Source organism: Strix uralensis, chromosome 5, assembly GCF_047716275.1.
Source record: "Strix uralensis isolate ZFMK-TIS-50842 chromosome 5, bStrUra1, whole genome shotgun sequence".
In the NCBI taxonomy this organism is placed as follows: domain Eukaryota; kingdom Metazoa; phylum Chordata; class Aves; order Strigiformes; family Strigidae; genus Strix; species Strix uralensis.
In genome coordinates, this window is record NC_133976.1 from 72,250,442 (window position 1) to 72,271,338 (window position 20,897).

The 20,897-nt window shown below is 35.8% G+C and overlaps 1 protein-coding gene across 6 annotated transcripts in view; it reads left to right on the forward strand.

Annotated features, from left to right (window-relative positions):
* Positions 1–20,897, forward strand: part of IPO8 (importin 8) — a 51,716-nt gene that overhangs the window by 15,704 nt on the left and 15,115 nt on the right. For 5 of the 6 annotated variants that reach the window (XR_012629297.1, XM_074871587.1, XM_074871588.1 and 2 more), the window contains 16 exons: positions 137–226; positions 1,020–1,114; positions 1,674–1,758; positions 4,308–4,442; positions 5,290–5,389; positions 7,064–7,140; positions 8,419–8,535; positions 10,071–10,160; positions 10,838–11,003; positions 11,604–11,764; positions 12,209–12,334; positions 14,120–14,186; positions 14,891–15,016; positions 15,495–15,592; positions 16,623–16,718; positions 18,197–18,417. Coding sequence is in view for 5 of the 6 variants with exons in the window: in XM_074871587.1 (XP_074727688.1) it covers positions 137–226; positions 1,020–1,114; positions 1,674–1,758; positions 4,308–4,442; positions 5,290–5,389; positions 7,064–7,140; positions 8,419–8,535; positions 10,071–10,160; positions 10,838–11,003; positions 11,604–11,764; positions 12,209–12,334; positions 14,120–14,186; positions 14,891–15,016; positions 15,495–15,592; positions 16,623–16,718; positions 18,197–18,417 (1,850 nt within the window). In the remaining variant the exon portion in view is untranslated. The remainder of the gene's footprint in view (positions 1–136; positions 227–1,019; positions 1,115–1,673; positions 1,759–4,307; positions 4,443–5,289; positions 5,390–7,063; positions 7,141–8,418; positions 8,536–10,070; positions 10,161–10,837; positions 11,004–11,603; positions 11,765–12,208; positions 12,335–14,119; positions 14,187–14,890; positions 15,017–15,494; positions 15,593–16,622; positions 16,719–18,196; positions 18,418–20,897) is intronic. The other variant, XM_074871586.1, reaches the window with a different exon arrangement.

Sequence of the window (20,897 nt, forward strand, 5' to 3'; positions counted from 1 at the left end):
ATTGATATCTAACCTAATTAGTTCTAGTTTTACTTAAAACCTCATCTTCCTCCGAATGAAACTACTGTAGAAACATCTTCTACCTTTTTCAGAGAAAATTAGTATTTCATGACTATGGGTTTTTTTCTTATTTCAGTATGCATTGCCACTCCAGTTGGTGAATAACCAGACTATGACTCAGTGGATGGAGATCTTCCGTACTATCATTGATAGAAACGTACCTCCAGTAAGTTTAGTTTTCTAAAGACTGATACTTCTGTGTTGGCATTTGAGGAACAGTCGGTGTGAAGATGTTCTTTTTTTAAGATTTCATCTATTTAAGATTCTTATCCTTAGAATAAGTGATGTTTCTGACAGAAAGCAGGGAGATCATGTAAGCTGTCAGACTCTCATTGTCTGAGGTAGTAACACCATGTAAACTCCAATCTGTGATATTTTGGAAGTTTCCAAATATTTTAGCCAGTTTCTCTCAAACAAGAATCAAAAGCTGATTACAAACCCATCATTTGTCTCCGTTCCTCTTTTTCTTTCATCCATCCTTCATTTCTTGAAGAACAAAATAAAAATAGTCATTAAATTCTTGTTTGTGTGTGTACAACATTAACTGGCATTTCCTAAGTTTTTTAGAAATTTATTTCACAACCTTAAAATTCTTTGAATAGCTTTTGATTAGTATATGGTTAGGCTGTATATATTTGGAGGAGTTAGTATCATGCTTAATTTTTAAGACGGAGTGCATGCCACTGTGTAGTATTCAAGTATATGTGAGAGTTTCCATTTTTTAAATACGCATAATTTTGAAAATTAAAGTACAGGCATTGTACAGGTATTGCACATATACAGTTATATTGACTAATTAAGATATTTGAAAGTTCCTGAATGTAATATAACTGTTAACAGAACCAAAGCTTTAGTCAATGCTGTGCATTTGTATTAGTTTAGTCAGCAAGGAATGTTTAAAGCATCATTTCTCTCAGCAATACACACAGCTAATTTAAAATAAATGTGTTTGTTTATAGGAGACTTTGCAAATTGATGAAGATGATAGACCGGAGCTGGTGTGGTGGAAGTGCAAGAAGTGGGCATTGCATATCGTAGCTCGTCTTTTCGAACGGTAACAAACTAACAAACTGATTAAAAACCAAATTTGAGTTACAAATCTGTAAGGTTACTTGAGGTGTAATTAGACAAGACAGTTTAGTTGGTGTTCCTGCTGCTGTCCTCTGCCTTGCACTGTCACAGCCACTGGTCTGAGCTCTCAGTGAAATGATTTGTCGCTCTTAAGATGGCAAGAAACTAGCCCACAGAAAAACACATTTGTAAAAAATTTTTTTTTTTTTTTTTTACTACATCAAGCTACAAGTGCTTTCTTCTCAAATATAAAGGCAGGGAAAGATTTGAAAAGCAATCTATAAACATGGAAGTTACAGAGCTTGTGACAAAAAGGTAGCTATATTTACTTGACTATAGTATTGTACCTTATGATAATCTAAGAAAAGAAAAGGGAAGTGGGGCATTATATAGGAAGTAATGGCTTGAAAGGAACCTGTGGGAGAGGATTCCTTTGGGGATGGAAGACTACTCAGGGTCCTTTGTGTTTTAGAAAGTACTGTGTTTTCCTGACACGGTAGACTTCTCACAATGTAAATATCTGTGTCCTCCTCTTTTTAAAGGTATGGAAGTCCTGGAAATGTAACTAAAGAATACTTTGAATTCTCAGACTTTTTTTTAAAAACCTACGCTGTGGGCATACAACAGGCAAGTACAGTTCATTTGTTTCTGAATTAGATGGTTTTGGCTGAACAAATATATTGCTTTTCAACAGTGTGCTCGTATCGAAGTTCATTCGTTAAACAAAAATGAACGGCATCAGGCAGGTTTTCCTTTTAGTGATTGAGAAGTTCTTTAGAACTCAGAGCCATAAAACTGAGTAACACAAATTTTCAGCAATTCAAAAAACCCTGGAGGAAAATTGTCAGAAAAGGCAAGTGCTGATAAAATGGTATTATCATCATGTCTAAACATTCTACATATAGCTGAGAGAAAAAACTGCTAATGCAGAGGCCTCACATCATAGAAGGGTGTATTTTTAGGCCAGTCTTTAGTAAGTGCTTTTGCTGGAAACAGCTTAGGCACAGTAATCCAATGATACTGTTTTATATCAGGAAGATACAAGCAGATTAGAAGGTTGGTGGAGAACAGCAATAAGTTATAACTGGAAAGCATATTTTATGAAAATATAACATAAATTCACAGTTTACAAGGAAATTATTTTTGTTGAGGAATGCTAATTATTTGTGATTAACATGGTGTTGTGGAGACAGTTCAGTTTTGAGAAAGTTGCACAGAAGAGAGGCCATTCCTGTCAGAGTTTTCTGTGTTTTTCTGCCAGCTCAGCTGTGGGCCCCGGGGAACATGGGCTTCCAGGCTTCCAGCATCTCCCTGGTTTAGTGGAATGGCTATAGCAGTTGGGTGCCTGAAAGCCCTCAGAGTGCTGGCTCCAAAGCTTGGATGTTTTTGGCACAGCTTCTGTTTCTCATTCAGCCTGCCATATACTAGATGACTAGGAGTGGTAGTTCCCAGGCTTTTGGCTCAGCTGAAGCTCTTGAGTGTTCAGGCTTTTGGGTTACATATTCCAAACAGGCTTCTAAGAATCTGGAAGAATGCAGTACGCTGTCCTGCTCATGATTCTGAGCTCTTGATTTCCTTTGGCCTGTAAACCTTGAAAAACACCTGGGAATGCTGTTTTTCAAGTGACAAGTGTTTGGATAATGCATATTTCCAGAATATGTGGCTCTTCAGCATGCTGGCAGATGAAATATCCCTGACACGGCATCTGCAGGCTTCTTACAGGTTACATTTCCAGTCTTTGATGCAGGGTGCCAAGCTGCTGTGACTTCAAGTCAAATTTAAACTAGATTTCAAAATACCAGGATTGTCTGTGAAACAAAATTACTTTTCTCCATCCAGTTTGATAACAGAATAGTTTATCCATCAGCATATTAAGTCTGTGTAAATATGTAAATATTAAGAATTAAGGAGAAAAATGGTTGTGATAAGGCTGTAAGCATTAAATGAAAAGGAAAACAGTTTATTCTAAACTCCTTGCAACGTTTAACTCCTGAGTGGAAAAACAGACTCCCATGGGCAGTCGTCATCTGAAATACTTAAAGTTTGTCGTTAAGAGATTAGGCTATGTAGCAGAGGGAACAGTTTAGCTTTCAAGATACATGGACTGGACAATCTGCGCATTTCTTCCATTTCTGGCTCTTAAATGCTGATTTGTCATGTTTCCTTGCAGAGTTAGTAAGAATTTTATTGTGACTATTTTGTTACTAAACCTTCATTATTTATTCATCAGTTGTTAAGTGCTGACATCGTGCTAGAGTCTATATGAGATATAGGCAATTCTCGCCCAAGGAGAGTATCATATAAAAGACTTAAGATCAGACACAGTACTCCTAATGAAGGAGTTACATTCAAAATAAGATTTATTATAATGTTGTGAAGAATCATGAAGCAGAATTGTCCTTCTGAAAATATGAGACTCTATATTTTGTTATTCATTGCCGTTGATTTTTATTGTTATTCATGTACATGCCAATTCTTTACACTTATTAACACTATATAGTTCATCTGCCATTAGTGCAGATTAGTGACTTTATACTGTAGGTTTTTCTTAGTAGAGCAAGCCTTTATATTAAGGAAGCTTTGTGTGACACAGTTTGTGATAGCATGCTAGGTGATACTATCTGATGGATGCAACAGGTAATTGAAGTTAAGGGTTTTGCATCTCTTCTGATTCACGGATTTAGGTGCTAACCTATTTTTCTTTTCTAGTTTAGTATTTCTATTCTTATCACTGTTCTTCCAAAGTAATTTGTCTTCTTTAGGGGCCTGTCCTTAAAAAAATGAACACAGACACCACTAACAGATTTAGAAGCCAACCAATTTGAAAATCTCACTGTGACTTTTCCTTCTCTATTCTAAATTTTGCTGAGGCCTGTGTTAACTGTGAGCCTGTGAATATTGAAGTATATCTTTGGTTTACAATCACAAGTGATCACATGGTGGAGCTAGTTGTAAAGGTAGACATGTACATAAATGCTTCCAGCATTAGATCCTTAATATTTAAATGGTTTCTGATTTTTGGATCAAAGACATTACAGTGATTGCTAACACTAGAACCTCTGCTGTAAGACTATTTAATCTGTCCATGTACATTCACTGACGAAGTGCACTGCATGTCTATGCATGAGAGAGAATTTCTGTCTTCATTTAAAAATATAATTTTGTCATTTCTTTAGGTTCTCTTAAGAATCTTAGACCAATACAGGCAAAAAGACTATGTTGCGCCACGTGTTCTTCAGCAAACATTAAATTATTTGAACCAAGGGGTTATTCACTCTGTAACATGGAAGCAAATGAAGCCACACATACAGGTCAGTGCATAAAACCCAGTCATAAACACTGCATGTCATCAGAGTGATTAAAAAACCCTCCCAAAACCCCACCAGTTTTGCAATTTTAACGATTTTGCAAATGTTTCATGCTGCAATCGATCAGGGAAAAAGATAGCGTTTCTACATGAATGTGGTGGTTTTTTTCAGTATTATGACTACCTTTTATTGCACATATTGTTAACTCAATTAAAGATTATGTTCCATAAGTTCTTTATTATTATTTTTGAAGTCTGCCACACAGTCATGGTGTTCTGTCTTTTATTAGTTGCTAGTATTCAGAATTGTCTATAGATTTGGAAATTCATAATTGATTGTAGTAGAAAAATAGGGGGCAAAGAGAACATGAACTATGAGGGACAGAACTCTCTTCTAAGGACATGTTTTAGAAGTGAACTAAGAACAAGTGAAAAATGATTTTCATGCTTTTATTTTTTCATATCGTAAGCTCCCCTGTTGGTAGTTAGTTAATCCCATGACTGTCAAGAGGAAGGACTCTGAATCCATTCTCATGTTAAGTATTGCATTGATGAGATCCTTCTGCAGAATCCAATATTCTGCTGTTTATAGACTACGTCCTGAAGTATTTTTCATGTGTGGTACTGTATTATTCTAAAGACAGATTATATACTTACTGCTGTCTGGGACTTGAAAAAGGAAAGTATGTATATTGTAAGTTTGTATCTGTTAGTCAAAATAAAAGAGGACTGATTAAAATAATTTTACTCTTCAGAACAGTAGGTCTAGTAAATTAGTGCACAGTGGAGGGAAGCTGTACTGGAATTTGATTTTATGTCTACTTATTTATATTTGACTTCTCTAATATTAGAGTATAACAGAAGAAGTGATATTCTCTTTGATGTGCTACAAAGATGAGGATGAAGAGCTCTGGCAAGAGGATCCATATGAATATATCCGCATGAAATTTGGTAAATGTTTGTATTTAGCATTTAATTTTTGTTTTCATCATAACTGTACACTATAGTCCCAATTAACAGCATGGCCACTGTAATGTCTCTCTCTTCAGCAGTGTCCTCTACAATAGGAAGAAGAAAATTTGTTTCTTAAATCTCACTAATCTGTAGTTAAAGAAAGAAGGCAGATCAAGTGAGTTTTGGCTATTTGGCTGGTAGCTTTAAACTAAATGATTCTCGTAACATTTTTTTTTCTACTTCACATGTGCTCAGTGCAACCCAAATAGGCTGTCTTGCTCGCTTTTTAATGCCAGTTTCAGAATTCTGAATTGCAGATGTGCCAGCTGTCTGCAAGTTCTTGCAGCTCTCACTTTGACCAGAAGAGGCCTGACTTGCTCTTTCCCTATTGAAAATTGTTAAATGTCTTCAGCATTTTTTTTGGCAATTATTATTGCTAAATTGTAAGATTATTAAATATATGTATTCTTTCAAAAGACGCAGTACAAATCTTGGTATATCACATAGGACCATATTATGAATAATTGCTTTTATTGTCATGTAATTGAAAAAGAGAAGGGTACTTTCAAAATACAGTCATTTTAGTTGGAAAACTCCTGTAAGACAGGCACCACAGAGATATTTAGCATTTGGGAATTTTTAGTTAGTTGATTTGGGGTTAACATATTTGAAAACAGGATTTAAATGCTCATAGAAGAATTAAAAAAACTTGGAGAGTTGTTATGCAGAACACCAATCATGATATAGTGTTGATCACTGGGGTACAATATGTTGCTGATTTTTGGTATATGAATACAGTTCTTTCCGTGTAAGTAGCGAATCCTCTTTTTATATGTAGCTGAGACAGTTAAATACAGATTTAAATTGTATTGTGGAAGGTAAAAAAAAAACAACGCATGAAAGTACGTTAAATTGAAATTTAGTGAGCCGCATTTGGGTTTGAAACAAGAATTCCAGTAGTCTGGTAGTATTTCTTAATCATGTTTTATCTTCAAGTTCTCAAGTTAGTGTGTAATTTTGACCACATTTTAAGGTTACCCTTTTTAGATGTTTTTATTTAATTCAATTTGTGTAGGGATGTTTGGATTAGAACATGTTTGGCGGCACAGATTTTTTTGTTTCCCCTATATAAATTATATTTTCAATGTGATTAAAGGAAGTTTACTTGTAAAGAATGAAGTTAAAAAGCTTCAACTTTCAACAGATTTAAAACTACCCCAGATCCAAGTAGTTTTTACATACAAAAAGTTTCCCATGAGGTTTTAGTAAAATCAAGCCAAAAATGTGTACATATGGTATACAGATGGTACTGGAATGTATTGTTGTTCTTCCTATAGTGGTTTTAATGAAAAAAAAGCCAAGATTATTCATCCCTTAAATACATGGTCTCAAAAGGATTAATGAATAAATAATGCATTCCTAATAAAGGGAATGATGAGTGGTCAGTAGATTTGGAAGACAAGAAGTAAATGCTTTCATAAACTATGTGACATAAGCTTGGGTCTGACTCTTTAAGCATGATGTGAAAACTGTGTCAATAGTTTTGAAGTTACATATTCACCCTGATTTTATGATATCCCACAAACAAGATGGTTTATAAAAATGTTATTATGATGTCATTCAGATGAGGAAATATTTTTTTTGCCTTTTTTTTTTTTTTAAATTTGTTAGATGTATTTGAGGATTATGCATCCACCACAACAGCAGCACAGAATCTCCTTTATACTGCTGCGAAGAAGAGAAAAGAGGTATGGAACTAGTGGTTTTTAATTATTTGAAGTTTCCTTAATAATGTCATTTCCCCTTAAAACTGAGGATGCTACAGGAAGCTAGTCTTGAAAAATCTACTTGCTAATACATAGTCAAATGCTTTCCTGACTGAGTGCTGTCAATTTTGGGAGAATTAAAATATGTGTGTATGTATAAATAATTAAATAGGTGAATTCATCTTGCAGCTTTAAAATTAACCTGTCAGATACGAACTGAGTTGGAATAGATGTACTGGTATTTTCCCAAGTTTGCAGACAGCTTCTGTCACGACTGTTCTGAGCTTCCCAAATTGTAGCAGGGGAAAGAGTGAACCTGATCCTTATTAATTTTCACTGATGCTATTTAAAATTCTGTTGACAACAGTGAAATTATCAAGAACAAAACCAATTTCGTACAGCTGCTCTTTAAATGAGGACACAACTTTTCTGTAGATCTTTCTATACTTACAGTGATTCGTGCAAAAGTACCCGGCCAAGCCCTGGAAAGCATATATCAGTTTGCTAAAGCTGCAAACTTTTTTCTGGGTACCATTTTAACAAACAGTAAATATGGATCTCCATTTCCAGATGGATTTACAAAGAAGTGCATAGTCTTTATGTCAGGTGGAATAGCTTCTGACCTTTCTACTTCTTTATTATCAAAACAGTCCTTGCCCACTGACCTTCTCATTTTCATAATTTGTACTGAGGCTGTCAAAATGTCATAATATCTGAAAAGCACATAATGGGTGTAGAAATGACATTAAACATCTTGGTTTTGCCAAGAAACTTTTCTAAGTCTAGTCAACTTTAGAAGTTATTGCCAGAATCAATAGATTAAAATGAGTTTATGAGGTTTTAGTCCAAGCTGTTCTTGAATATGTATATGTTCATATATATGTGTACACACACATATGTATTTATACATGTGTGAGACAAGCCACAGAAGTTAAGGGAAAAAAATGGGTGAAGTACTGTTTGAGCCTCTTGCCTTTTCATCACCTTTTTTTGGTTTGCCTCAAGACAACAACAAAAATACCTTATTTACTATTACTAATGTGAAATTTCGAGGAGATTAAATTAATTTTGATAAGTTTGGCTGAAAAGTTAAAAAAGGAACCTTCTAAATTTTAACTATGGAAAGATGCTACACATAGTAACTCTTGCTTTGGGCAAGATAAAATTTCTACTTTAAAATGTCATATGAATTTTTTAACTTAAGCAATACTATCAAAATAATTTGACTAAAGGAGATTGTGTGTTTTCTGTCTTGTGTAGGTATTACCAAAAATGATGGCATATTGCTACCAGATTCTGACAGAGCCAAACATTGATCCAAGGAAGAAAGATGGAGCTTTGCATGTTATAGGATCCCTAGCAGACATTTTACTGAAGGTAAGTGGGTAAAGAAGTGAAAACCGTTTGTAATTCTTATTATCAACTGCCATTTCCAATAAAAAAGTCTTAGCTTTTAAAGTATGGCTAGCCCTTAGCCATATTTATAAAGTCCAGAGAGATTGCACTGCACAGTAAGAATCTGAGGGTTTGTTTCTATAAAAATATTAACATTCTTTCCTGGTTTTTATATTCCTATTTTATAAGCAGATTTTTCTTCTCAAGTTTCTTCAAAGCTCTGTTTGTTTGCTACAGAACAGTCCCTTGGTCCTCTCCTGCTTTACTAGTAAAATGGAAGGGTGTTAAAAAAGCAAACATCAGTAACATTGCCTATGATTCTTTAGCAAACCCCTCAACAGTCTGCAGTATTGTGGGCTGCTTCTGGTTCCAGAAAAATGTTTACTTAACATGTTGCAGGAATGTTTTGTCTAGCTTTCCAGCTTTCTTACCCTGCAATGAGTGGCTTTATGTCTTACTTCATCAGCCAGTTGGGAGTTTTGAAAATAACTTAAAAAAGCACAGTTTCTATCCTTCCTCCACTTTTTTATAGACAGTATCTTCAGAATTTTGTGTATTTGTCTGGAATTTGAATACACATTTAATCCATACTGTTGCTCTCTAACATGATATTGTTTGCAGTTTCCCTTACGCTTTCATAGACAGCGGAGTCCAAAGTATGCCCTCTCTCCATGTCAAAACTAACTGCCAAAAAGTTACCACTTTTAGCATGAGAATGTCAGCTTTGTGCTGGAGGCTTCCTTTTAAAAGTAATTTATTTTATGTGAGTTGTCTGTCTGTGCAGGATTTGTCTTCATGTTACAAGCAACATCTTACCAACATTTACCATCTATTCTTTACCAATGTACCAATCCATGATCTGATCTGAAATGCTGAAAAATCAGTAACTTTTGCAGAATTTTTGTGGATTACAAAATGGGATTGGCCAAGGTTGGAATACTGAAGGATAATTTTCATTGAATATCCTTCTCCAGCCAAGGAGATTTCTATCACAAAGGAATTATCTTAATCTTTATTAAAGAATAAACATGAAAAAAAGATGTGAGTTATTGTCGTACTGTGTAAAATAATTAGTTTTGATGCTTATAGTAACAGTAGGTAATTTGAAACTCAGATCTTTTTCATACTAAGCTTATGTTTAACTTCAGGTATGCATGTACTCCTTTGTAGGAAGAATGAAGGTACTAGGTTATTGATTCTAATTAATTTTTAAGAAAAATCAGCTGGAATCAATTGCCTTACAGAAAATGAAAATTCCAGTTTACAGTACTGTAATGAGTAACGTAGAGTTGAATATTATATGTACAGTTCTTTCACTTACCTGGCTTTGAACTTGCTATGCTTATGAGTTTTGTTCAGCTCAAGGTATGAGATCCAGATCTCTTCATGAGAGAATACCTTTATTACATAGACAAAACATTGTATGTCCCATGGTTCATCGTTTAAATGGATTACTGGCTAGAATGAAGTATGTAAAATAAATGGTCTCCAAAATCAAGTTTTATTTACACCCACAGAAGAGTGTCTTCAAGGATCAAATGGAGCTGATGTTACAGAATCATGTGTTTCCATTGTTCATGTCTAACCTGGGGTACCTCAGAGCTAGAGTAAGTTCACCAGTTATATCAATTTTGGTATTTTCCATGATTTTCCTTTGCAGTTTGACTTCATTCTGAATGTTAATGAAAGAAATAAAACAAATACATAGTAAAATTTCAAGTAACAACCTTGTACAGTAATTTTTCAGCATTTTGATTTAAAAAAATGATTTGTCAGTTCAATTCATTGATGGAAAGTCTGTGTCGTATTATTGTTTACCTCTTCGATCAGACTGGAGAATTTTAGCAGTGGCTGTGGCCCTTTTGTGACCATTTTTTCATTAGCAGATCTCAATAACTAGAGTGGTTGGATGGCTGTGAAGAATAGGTGGGATGTCCACAGAGTAGACAATGTCAATTTGAGTGTAGCTTGAAGCAAATTCCTGAGTTTCCGTATCAGTCATAAACAGTTAATTTTATTTAATTTCTGTTCTGATTTTTCCCTCCAGAAGGACCAAAACTATGAATGCCAATTATATGCATACTGAATTTATTGGAATTTGGGAGAGGAAAGTAAAGAGCTGCTTGAGTGCAAAAATTGTGTTACATTTACTGTATGTATGCACCATAATTAAGAAAAAAAAAGCAATACATGCAAACAGAGAGAGTTCGCATTGGTTTTGAATCAGTTAAAAAATGCTAAAAATTGCAATAGTCTCTAGCTTGCTTTTCTTTTTGTCATGCAGTCCTGTTGGGTACTTCATTCATTCAGTGCTTTGAAATTTCACAATGAGCTAAACTTGAGGAATGCAGTAGAGTTGGCAAAGAAGAGCCTGATTGATGATAAGGAAATGCCTGTCAAAGTAGAAGCAGCCATAGCTCTTCAGACGTTAATAAGCAACCAAGAGCAAGGTATACTACAGTGATTCATCAGTTGTATACACTGATTTTTTTTTTTTTTTTTTAGAGATGAGGAGGTTGGTGCAGATTTACCTAAAGATTTCTGTGATTTAAAGACATAGATTTCAGAACATTTCATCATGTTTAGACAGTTTCCCTTGCTCATGAGTTACTCTATAAATCCCAGAATTCTGACTTCAAATTTTTACAACAGGTCTCTGCACAAAAGAATCAACATATCAAAAATCAACATATTTGTTTTAATAAAGTAAATAGCACCTGTCTTTGTTTTTCTTAAGTGAAATGAAAGAGTGTGTATGTTTAAGAATGAATGCTGCCTAGATATGAGGGCATGTATTCTCCCGAAACAGCAGATTTTTGTTGTAGATGGCATTTCGGTATTGAATGTGGTAAATGTACCATTTAATTTGTTAGTCTGCTAGTTATGGGCTGTAAAACTGCCTTAGGTAGGTTTTCTGGATTTTTTTTTTAGTGAATTTAACTTTAAAAACTTATTTTGTTCAAGACTAGTCAGTTACCTAGTAGTTTTGAGCTACTGTATATTTGTCTTTATGGATAGTTGATTTCACCTAGTTTCAATTGTTTTTTTAGCCAAGGAATATGTGAAGCCTTATGTAAGGCCAGTTATGCAAGAGCTCTTGCACATTGTTAGAGAGACGGAAAATGATGATCTTACTAATGTAATCCAGAAGATGATCTGTGAGTACAGTCAGGAAGTAGCTACTATCGCCGTTGACATGACTCAACACCTGGTAAGAAACAACAGTAAAACAACAGTCCAGTCAGAGGCACATGCCTAATTTGGTAAACATTTAATGAACTTGTTTGAATTGCACACTGTTTAAAGTAATCTTTGTAAAGGTGCACCTATAGTATTCACTTTTTTTTTTTTTTTCTGTATGAAGTGTCTTTAAAACCTATAGGTTTTTCAAGAGACTGAATTTTGTCACTGGTTTTAATGAGCCAAGCTCTAACCATTTAACATTTCAAATGGTTTAACATAGCCAGACTTCTCAAAAAAAGCAGAGTTTTTAATTTTCTGTATTCCCCTTTCAAAAGTAAGGAGCATATTTTTCAACACTGACAGCTCTTACAGATAAGGCATTGCTGCTGTTGCATTAGGTGTCTTGGTTTTGCATGACAAATTAGAAATCTGAGTGCTCTTGAATGTCAAGTTGGTTTGTTTTTTTTCATAGGCTGAAATATTTGGTAAAGTACTTCAGAGTGAGGAATATGAGGAAGTGGAGGACAAAACAGTTATGGCCATGGGCATCTTGCACACAATTGACACGATCCTGACAGTTGTGGAAGATCACAAGGAGGTGAGATTTTCTTTTATATGTCTTTTCTCCTGCAGTTCCCTCATGCCTTTCATTCATGTCAGCAAGCTCTTCTATGTATATTGCATAACTTGAGTTGACATGAATGTACATTTACTATAGCAAGATGGGGAGTTAGTACCAAGTGATCTCTAACAAATTTGAATTTAAAGCCCAGTTTACTTTTGTGATTTCTTAATTGTTTAGCTCTCAAATCTGAGGGGAATTTATATCCTAAGCGTGAAATCCTTAGCCCTTATTCTGGGATAATTATATTACAGACTTCTAAAAGAGATCTTAGGTATAAATATTTTGCATAAGGCTATTTTTTTACAGTGGAGACTTATATGTTGTTGTTTACCCAGCAATTTCTTGGATAGAATTCCTAGGAATTGGTCTCCCAGTTGTGGTGTAATGTGAGTCTACATATCACATATTCACAAAGAAAGAATCTTTCTGCTCATACTACCTGGGCTATCTGAGGTAGGAAGGAGTTCAGTGACTGGCCAGAGAGGCAAAGTCAGTAATTTTAAGCTCTGTTGGCATAAAAGGGCTTTGTCTTAGATTGTTTTGCTTCCTTGACTTACTGTGAGAATGTTTCATTGTGAGTGTGAAATATTTTTGTGAAGCTTATAATTTTAAAAATACAGTATTTAAAATACTAATTATTTTCTTGTAAGACCATTGGGTTTCTTAGAATTTTAAACCATCTTCCATTCCTTTACAAGAACCCCTTGCATCTTTTGAAAGCTAAAATGAAAACTGGAAGCTCAGCTGAGCATCAGGAATGATAGTCTGAAGTGGTTCTTCAGGTTTTAGCCTAGGAAAACCTTTGGGGTTGGGGTATTTTTGGTATAAACTTATAGCAGCTTGTTTTTCTGTTGTGTGAAGCACAAACTAAAATATTGTGCAGAGTGCTCTTCATCTCAGGATCTTAAATCAATTTAGAAGTGATATAAATGATATAGAAATGATATGTGAGACTGAAAACTCCTTAGAAAGTCCTTTCTTTTTCACTGTTAAATATGGAGAGAGTTTAGGGGGTGATAACTTTTGAGTCAGGTGTGTGAAGGTAAGTGGATGAATCGGTGGTCACATACTTAATCCCTTTGCTAGAACAAGCCCAGAAAGCCTGGCATTCTGCAAGATTATGTCTGTAATGAATGACCTGTAATAATAACATGAAATGTCTGTGTTTGCTGGTTTTAATTAGACTTATAATGTGGCCATATAGTTCTCCTTGTAATTTAGTTTAATTTCTAAATGTAGTCTCTCTGTCCAGCATGGCAAGGCTGAGTCCTGACTTCAACACACTTGTATGCTTCCAATTTCTGCATGTGTTCCTCTTGCTGAGCCTACCCTGAGAAGGTTTCCATGGACCTCAGGCAAAAGCATCTCTTCCTTTCTTCCTTTTAACCCATTCAACTTCAAAGATTTTGGACAGAGGCTTTATCTCAAACGCTTTGAGTACAGTGTCACTTTATATCCAGACAGGACAACAGATACAGTTTTTGACAGGATCTGTAGAATAATCATAAAATAAGTTTTTTTTTAAAAAATAAAAATCCTGTAAGTGACAAGTTTTAAAGCAATACTGTTTATTGAAAATTTGAGTACTTACATCAGTGAGACCTTATTTCATAATATTGTGATCATTAGTGCATCACTTAAAAAGTGATAAAAGCCTTTTTGCTTTGAAGGACTTCTCAAACTGAATTAGTCAAATACATTGATGACATTACTGTATTTCTAAGTTTTTAAATAAATTGCTTTATGTTTTTATTTCAGATAACTCAACAGCTCGAGAGCATTTGTTTACAGATTATTGGCCTCGTTTTGCAGAAACATGTTATAGGTAGGTTTTAGAGATAATTTTTAGAAAAACATTACATATTTTTACATAGCAAATTCTTTAATTAATTGTTGCAGACAATACTGTCTTCCTGAACAGAACTTCATCTTTTTTTTGTGTGCTTCTTTAAAGAAAAAAATACGTTAATTTTCAGTGATGATTTGTTTCTCCTGATCTCCTCTTATTCACCAGTCACACTGGTTATTGTGTTTTGGAGGTCAGACTCAAAAGCAGAAGATGCAGTTCTGATTTTAGTTCTAGCTAGCTATGTTAAAGGACGGCGTCTGCAATTAGATCAGGATTTTATGGACATGGTCTGCAAATTAAATTACTGCTTTATCAGTACCCTGCACTAAAGAGCTACACAGTTTTATGCTAAGGCCTTTTAAGAAAAAACAAAGGTTGAGAAAATAAAAAATAATTTTCAGTATATCATTTAGAAGCAAGGTCTTTGATGTGCTGGTAATATATTTTTCTGGTGTGTATTTATAATGAAAAACTATGCATATTATTGTAACTATAGCCAGCATAAGGCCCATCTAAAAGAATCCTTTCCAATTTGTATTATTTTTCTGTGTATTGATTTAGTTACTCATTGCTGTCTTATAGTTATTATATGACTCAGGGCTTGGTTTCAGATTTCAAGGTATTTGCAAGCTAAATTTACTTTTTAAAGCACCGTACTTCCAATTGTTTCTCCTTTCCAGAGTTTTATGAAGAAATTCTTTCCTTGGCCTACAGCTTGACATGCCAGATGATTTCACCTCAAATGTGGCAGCTTTTAGGTGTTCTATATGAGGTTTTCCAGCAGGATTGCTTTGAGTACTTTGCAGGTATGATCACTTCTATTCTATTGATGTTTTCACTGTTTGGAAATTCACCTCTTAAACCTGCCTTAATAAGGGTCGCTTCCATTTAGTGTCTTGGTTTAAAATGATCATGTATTTGAGTCATGCCCTGACCGTCTGTTTAGTGTGGGAGTATAACAGGAGCGTATTTAAGTAGGAGAAGCATGTTTAAATCTGTCAGTGTGATCAGTTATTGTAGGAGGTCAAAGAAAGCTGAAGTAGACTAAGTTAACATGAAACTACAAATTAATTAATTGAAATGTAACCCTATTCTATTTTCTCTTCTGGGGCTGCACCCTGTATGGTGCACTTTATGAACAATTCTGCTAGAGCAGAGTTTTGCAGAGTTTGAATTTCCAGCCATATCCAAGAATCTGAATTCCATTATAGGACTTCAGCCTCACAGGTTAGCACTTGCATGGATTACTTTGTAATTTTCTCTTTTGCTCTCCCTGTTCTGCAGATATGATGCCTCTCTTACATAATTATGTGACCATTGACACGGATACTTTGCTGTCTAACCCAAAGCATTTAGAAATCATTTATGCTATGTGTAAAAAGGTAAGGTTTCTGATTCTTACTGTTGCGCTTATCACTGGTAGTCAGCAATCAGATTAGTGGAGTGACCTGAACATGCCAGGTGGTGGCCAGTCATTTCAGAACAAAATAAAATTTGGTCTCGACTCAGTTCCAAGTACACATAGCATTCACACTTTTTAAGTGACATGCTTTTTAAAAAATTACATGCACAAATCTGTGTGGGAGAAAGTTGCTGTTCTTCTTGACTCTCTTCTATGAACAGCTATTTTGGTAAGTAGAGGAATTAATGAAGCCTGATTTCCTTGGGTTGTGTATCTTGCGATTGGATTCTCTAGTTGTCAGCTAAGGTGCAAACTCATTTGAAGTTCTTCCTGCATTCATAATGTTTCTCTTCTATGCTGATTCTCTCACGTATAATAAACTATGAGATCACGCTGCAGCCTTTCTCTGATTTTGGGAATTATAGAATGTTAGGCATCTAGTGACCTGCTTATTTTTAAGAAACTTATAGAAATTGAATGTGTCTGAGAATTCTGCTGCTTTGTTAGATTTGATTGACACTGGCCATAGGGCTGAAAAGTACTAAGAAGCAGCAGTCAATTTCACATGTATGTGCATATATGTACGGTGATTGCAGGCATCTTCTTTTTAATCAGAAACTAGCCTAGAGATAGGACTTCACTTTGCCAGGCTGTGCCAGTGTCTATTAGAATTGAAGTCAAAAAACAGAAACAGAATGTGGAAAACATCAATGATTCTTTAAGTAACATTTCCTATAAAAAAGGGAAAGTGATGACATATAAAGAATACTAATATTCATAAAGAACTATAGTAATTTCTTCTAAATTTTTAAATTAATCTTTAGCCGCTTATCCTTGTTTATGTCCTGTAGAGATGATTTTTTATGCTTCTTAATTCCTCACAAAATATAGAATGAAACGTATGTATATGCAACGTAGAGGTTTTTTGATGTATGCAGGTACAGGAACATTTGCTTTCAAAGTTGTCAGTAATTAATACTAATAAACTAAAATGTCATTCTGGTTATTAGGTATTAACAGGAGATGCAGGAGAAGATGCAGAGTGCCATGCAGCCAAACTCCTAGAAGTAATTGTTCTTCAATGCAAAGGACGGGGTATTGACCAGGTGATATATATTGAACAGGTTTTCTCTTTTACTGGTTTACAATGATATGTATATGATTCCTGAGAAAAGCTGTTGGAATTAGAGACTTTGAGGGAAATTTAAAGTGTAGGAATGGAGAGAAATACAGAAAGAAGTAAATGAGCTCAGGAGAGTTTGTAAGGTTGTGGGGTTTGTCTTTTGGGGTTTTTTTTTTTGAGATTAGAGATTAGTGAGCATGATTGGAAAAATAATATAGACTGAATGATAAGGATAGAGTATGATGTGCAGGATTGTCTTTTTTTGCTTTCTCTTAATAGGATTTCCCTTTTGATGGAAAATACACATTGTTAAAACTATTGTGGCTGAGAAGTTAACTATACATACCCAACTGCTGAAGTTGTTTCTCCAAGCAATATGAACGTGGTCCATCTTATATTTTGAATTACTCAGTGCATGGGGAAATGAAAAATTTTTAGTGTGGCTAGATCGTTATTGCTGGGAAAAACATAATCACAATTTTCCAGAGTTTCTTTGAACACACTGTTAGATAGCAGTCTTTTTCCTATTAAGGGCTTAATTCTGGTCTTGTGTTTTACATAACACTCCAGCCTAAATTACTTTAACATCATATTTGATGTTGCCACAGTGCAATCCATGGACTTCAGTGATAAATTTTCAGTTAATTTCACTGAAACCAATATAACTTTACTAATGTAAATCTGAAGCCATTGAAGATAAAAGTGTTCCCTGAAAGATTTTAGTTTTAAAAGAAATTTGGAAGGGATTAAAGTGAATTGTATGCATTTGCATTGAAATAACTATGTGATGGAAGGCTTAATTGAGCTCCACAACTCTGTGAATTAAAATGGTTGCACACTGAACTGAAACTCATAAACTAAAATGTTCGTAATGCTTCCCAAATTATTATAAAGCATAAACCTGCCCACTGAAATGTATATAGATGTTTACTTCATTGTGTAGAAATTTGTGCACACTTGCTTTTATCTGAGTAAACTCACTCATTTCAAACTTTTAATAAGGAATTTAACATCACTTTACATTTATTAGGAAAAACTTATTTTCTTTTTCTTGCAGATTTAGGTAATTTCATTTTTAATGCCTGTTAGTTTTGAAATTGTTGGATATTTTTATTCAAAGATGAGAATGTCTTTGAGTTAATTTCTAAACCTTTTATATACATGCTAGAACGAATTCCACCAAATGGCCCCAAGTATTCTTCTCTGTGTTGAGAATAACATTGGCAATTTTTAGCTCAGAGAATAGCTGTTTTGGGGAAGATTTATAAGCATGTAATTGGAGGCTTAAGATACTTTTGTACTAGGAAGTGAATGGAATGTGTTCCTAGGTTATACCTGGACTTCAGTTAACTCTGGAGATCAATTCTGATAAAAGTAGTTTAAACTTTTGTATAATCTGGCAACATGTATAATGCCTGTTGTTTTTTTTTCTTTCCTTCTCCTTTATATTTGTATGCTCAGTGTATTCCACTCTTTGTGGAGGCTGTTCTGGAGCGGTTAACTAGAGGAGTTAAAACAAGCGAGCTTCGTACCATGTGTCTTCAGGTCGCCATAGCTGCACTCTACTACAATCCTGACCTGCTTCTGCACACCTTAGAGAACATCAGATTTCCACACAATCCTGAGCCCATCACTGCACAGTTCATAAACCAGTGGATGAATGACACAGACTGTTTTCTTGGGCAAGTATTATGTGTTTTTTTCTTTTAAAAGTTCATGGTTTTGATTTTTTTTGTTCACTTCTGTTTGTATCCCTAGTCATGTGGATGAAAGAGTTCTCATTCTTTGGTTAGTATAAATAACAGTAATCCACACCAGGTCTAATTGCTGTGATGCCAGTAAAGGTTGAGCTCTATGCTGAATTTTCTGGGTTGTTAGAATACAAGGGTACAATACATATCATATTTCAGAATTCTTTTTAAGTTCCTTAATCACAAACTCTGCTTCTCCAAGAGATGATCGAGCCTGCGTTGAGGGTAATATTCAGAGCTGACCAGCAGGATTTCAGAAAGATGTTAAATTTTTTTCTGAAACACTGTATACATATTTTCTGTTCTATATTTTATAAAATATTTTTAACTGCCCCATTTAATGTTAAAAAACATTATTGTGTCCAATGAATCCCACACTCTGATTTTAATCCCTGCGAGTTGTTCATGATCAACTTGCATATTTATCATTATGCCATTGATGTATTACTGACTGTTTGGCGTACTACTGAACATAAACTTCATTCCGACCTCCCTTGAACATGTGTGTACACTGCACTAGTGTGCACTTGGACAGGAGCTGAACATTCATAAAGTAAATGAAGGCGGACAAAGCCTGTCATCACCTAGCTAAGCATGGGCTTGATGTTGGGCGGATGTGAAGTCCCGTGCTTGACAGCTAGTGCTTGCCTCTCATCTGAGATGTGGTGTCTGGCTGTGAGATTCAAATCCACTTAAGGGCGAAGCACACAGTCAGTTTTAGTTAACAGCTACCTCTTACTTTCCTGCTATGAGTTACGTTTTGTCATTGGAGGCTGACATCTGACTGCAGGTGTATGGATAGGCTTAGAATGTAAGACTCTTCTCTGTGCATAGTCTATGCCAACAAACTAAGTGACACATGTCAGCATGTTAGAATTCTTGCCATGAATGAGCATGGGCTGAGACAGGTAGGTCCTGACCCATAGGTTCATACCTTATGTACCTAGGTTGTCATTCTTTTCCTACCTGTTTTTTATTGGTACAGTCTTGTCTTTCCACTTCTAAACAAGTCTCTAGGGGACTTCTTACAAGGTGGTTTCTCCACTCCCCAGTTATCACAGAATCACAGAATCACAGAATTGTCTAGGTTGGGAAAGACCTTGAAGATCATCTAGTCCAACCATTAACCTAACAATGACAGTTCCCAACTACACCATATCCCTAAGCGCTATGTCAACCCAACTCTTAAACACCTCCAGGGATGGGGACTCCACCACCTCCCTGGGCAGCCCATTCCAATGCCTAACAACCCGTTCTGTAAAGAAATGCTTCCTAATATCCAGTCTAACCCTGCCCTGGTGCAGCTTGAGGCCATTACCTCTTGTCTTATCGCTCATTACTTGGTTAAAGAGAGTCATCCCCAGCTCTCTGCAACCTCCTTTCAGGTAGTTGTAGAGGGTGATGAGGTCTCCCCTCAGCTTCCTCTTCTCCAGACTAAACAACCCCAGTTCCCTCAGCCGCTCCTCGTACGACATGTGCTCCAGACCCTGCACCAGCTCCGTTGCCCTTCTCTGGACACGCTCGAGTAATTCAATGTCCTTTTTGTAGTGAGGGGCCCAAAACTGAACACAGTAATTGAGGTGCGGCCTCACCAGTGCCGAGTACAGGGGTAAGATCACTTCCCTGTCCCTGCTGGCCACGCTATTTCTGATACAAACCAGGATGCCATTGGCCTTCTTGGCCACCTGGGCACACTGCTGGCTCATGTTCAGCCGGCTGTCAATCCACACCCCCAGGTCCCTCTCTGACTGGCAGCTCTCCAGCCACTCCTCCCCAAGCCTGTAGCGCTGCTGGGGGTTGTTGTGGCCCAAGTGCAGCACCCGGCATTTGGCCTTATTGAAGCTCATACAGTTGGCCTTAGCCCATCGCTCCAGCCTGTCCAGATCTCTCTGCAGAGCCTCCCTACCCTCAAGCAGATCAACACTCCCACCCAGCTTGGTGTCGTCTGCAAACTTACTGAGGGTGCACTCGATCCCCTCATCTAGATCATCGAGTTAATCTTCTCTGAACAGAATTTTATGCCATCTTGGTATAGCTGCTTTAGTGTCCATCTTGAATTTAGAGCTGTGTAGTGCATTATAACACTACCTTTTTCATAACTGTAGTAAAATAGTGACTCCCAATCAATCAATAACCAACTGGTATATGCAAGTTTTGCTCTCAGCGTGTCATTTGTAGTATTTTTAAAACATACCAAATGTACACAGTAAAAATAGGTTTCTTCCCTTCTCTGGCCACAGTTTAGTGGGATGAGGAGGAAAGTGCAGTAGTTTGTAGAATTGCAGCATAGACTGCCTTGTTTCAGGTCTGCACATTAATTCTGTCTGTTTTACTAGAATGAAAACCACTTAGGGATACAAAAGAAATTGCCTGCTTTGGTATATACAGGTTTTGTGCAGATTCCCCATTCG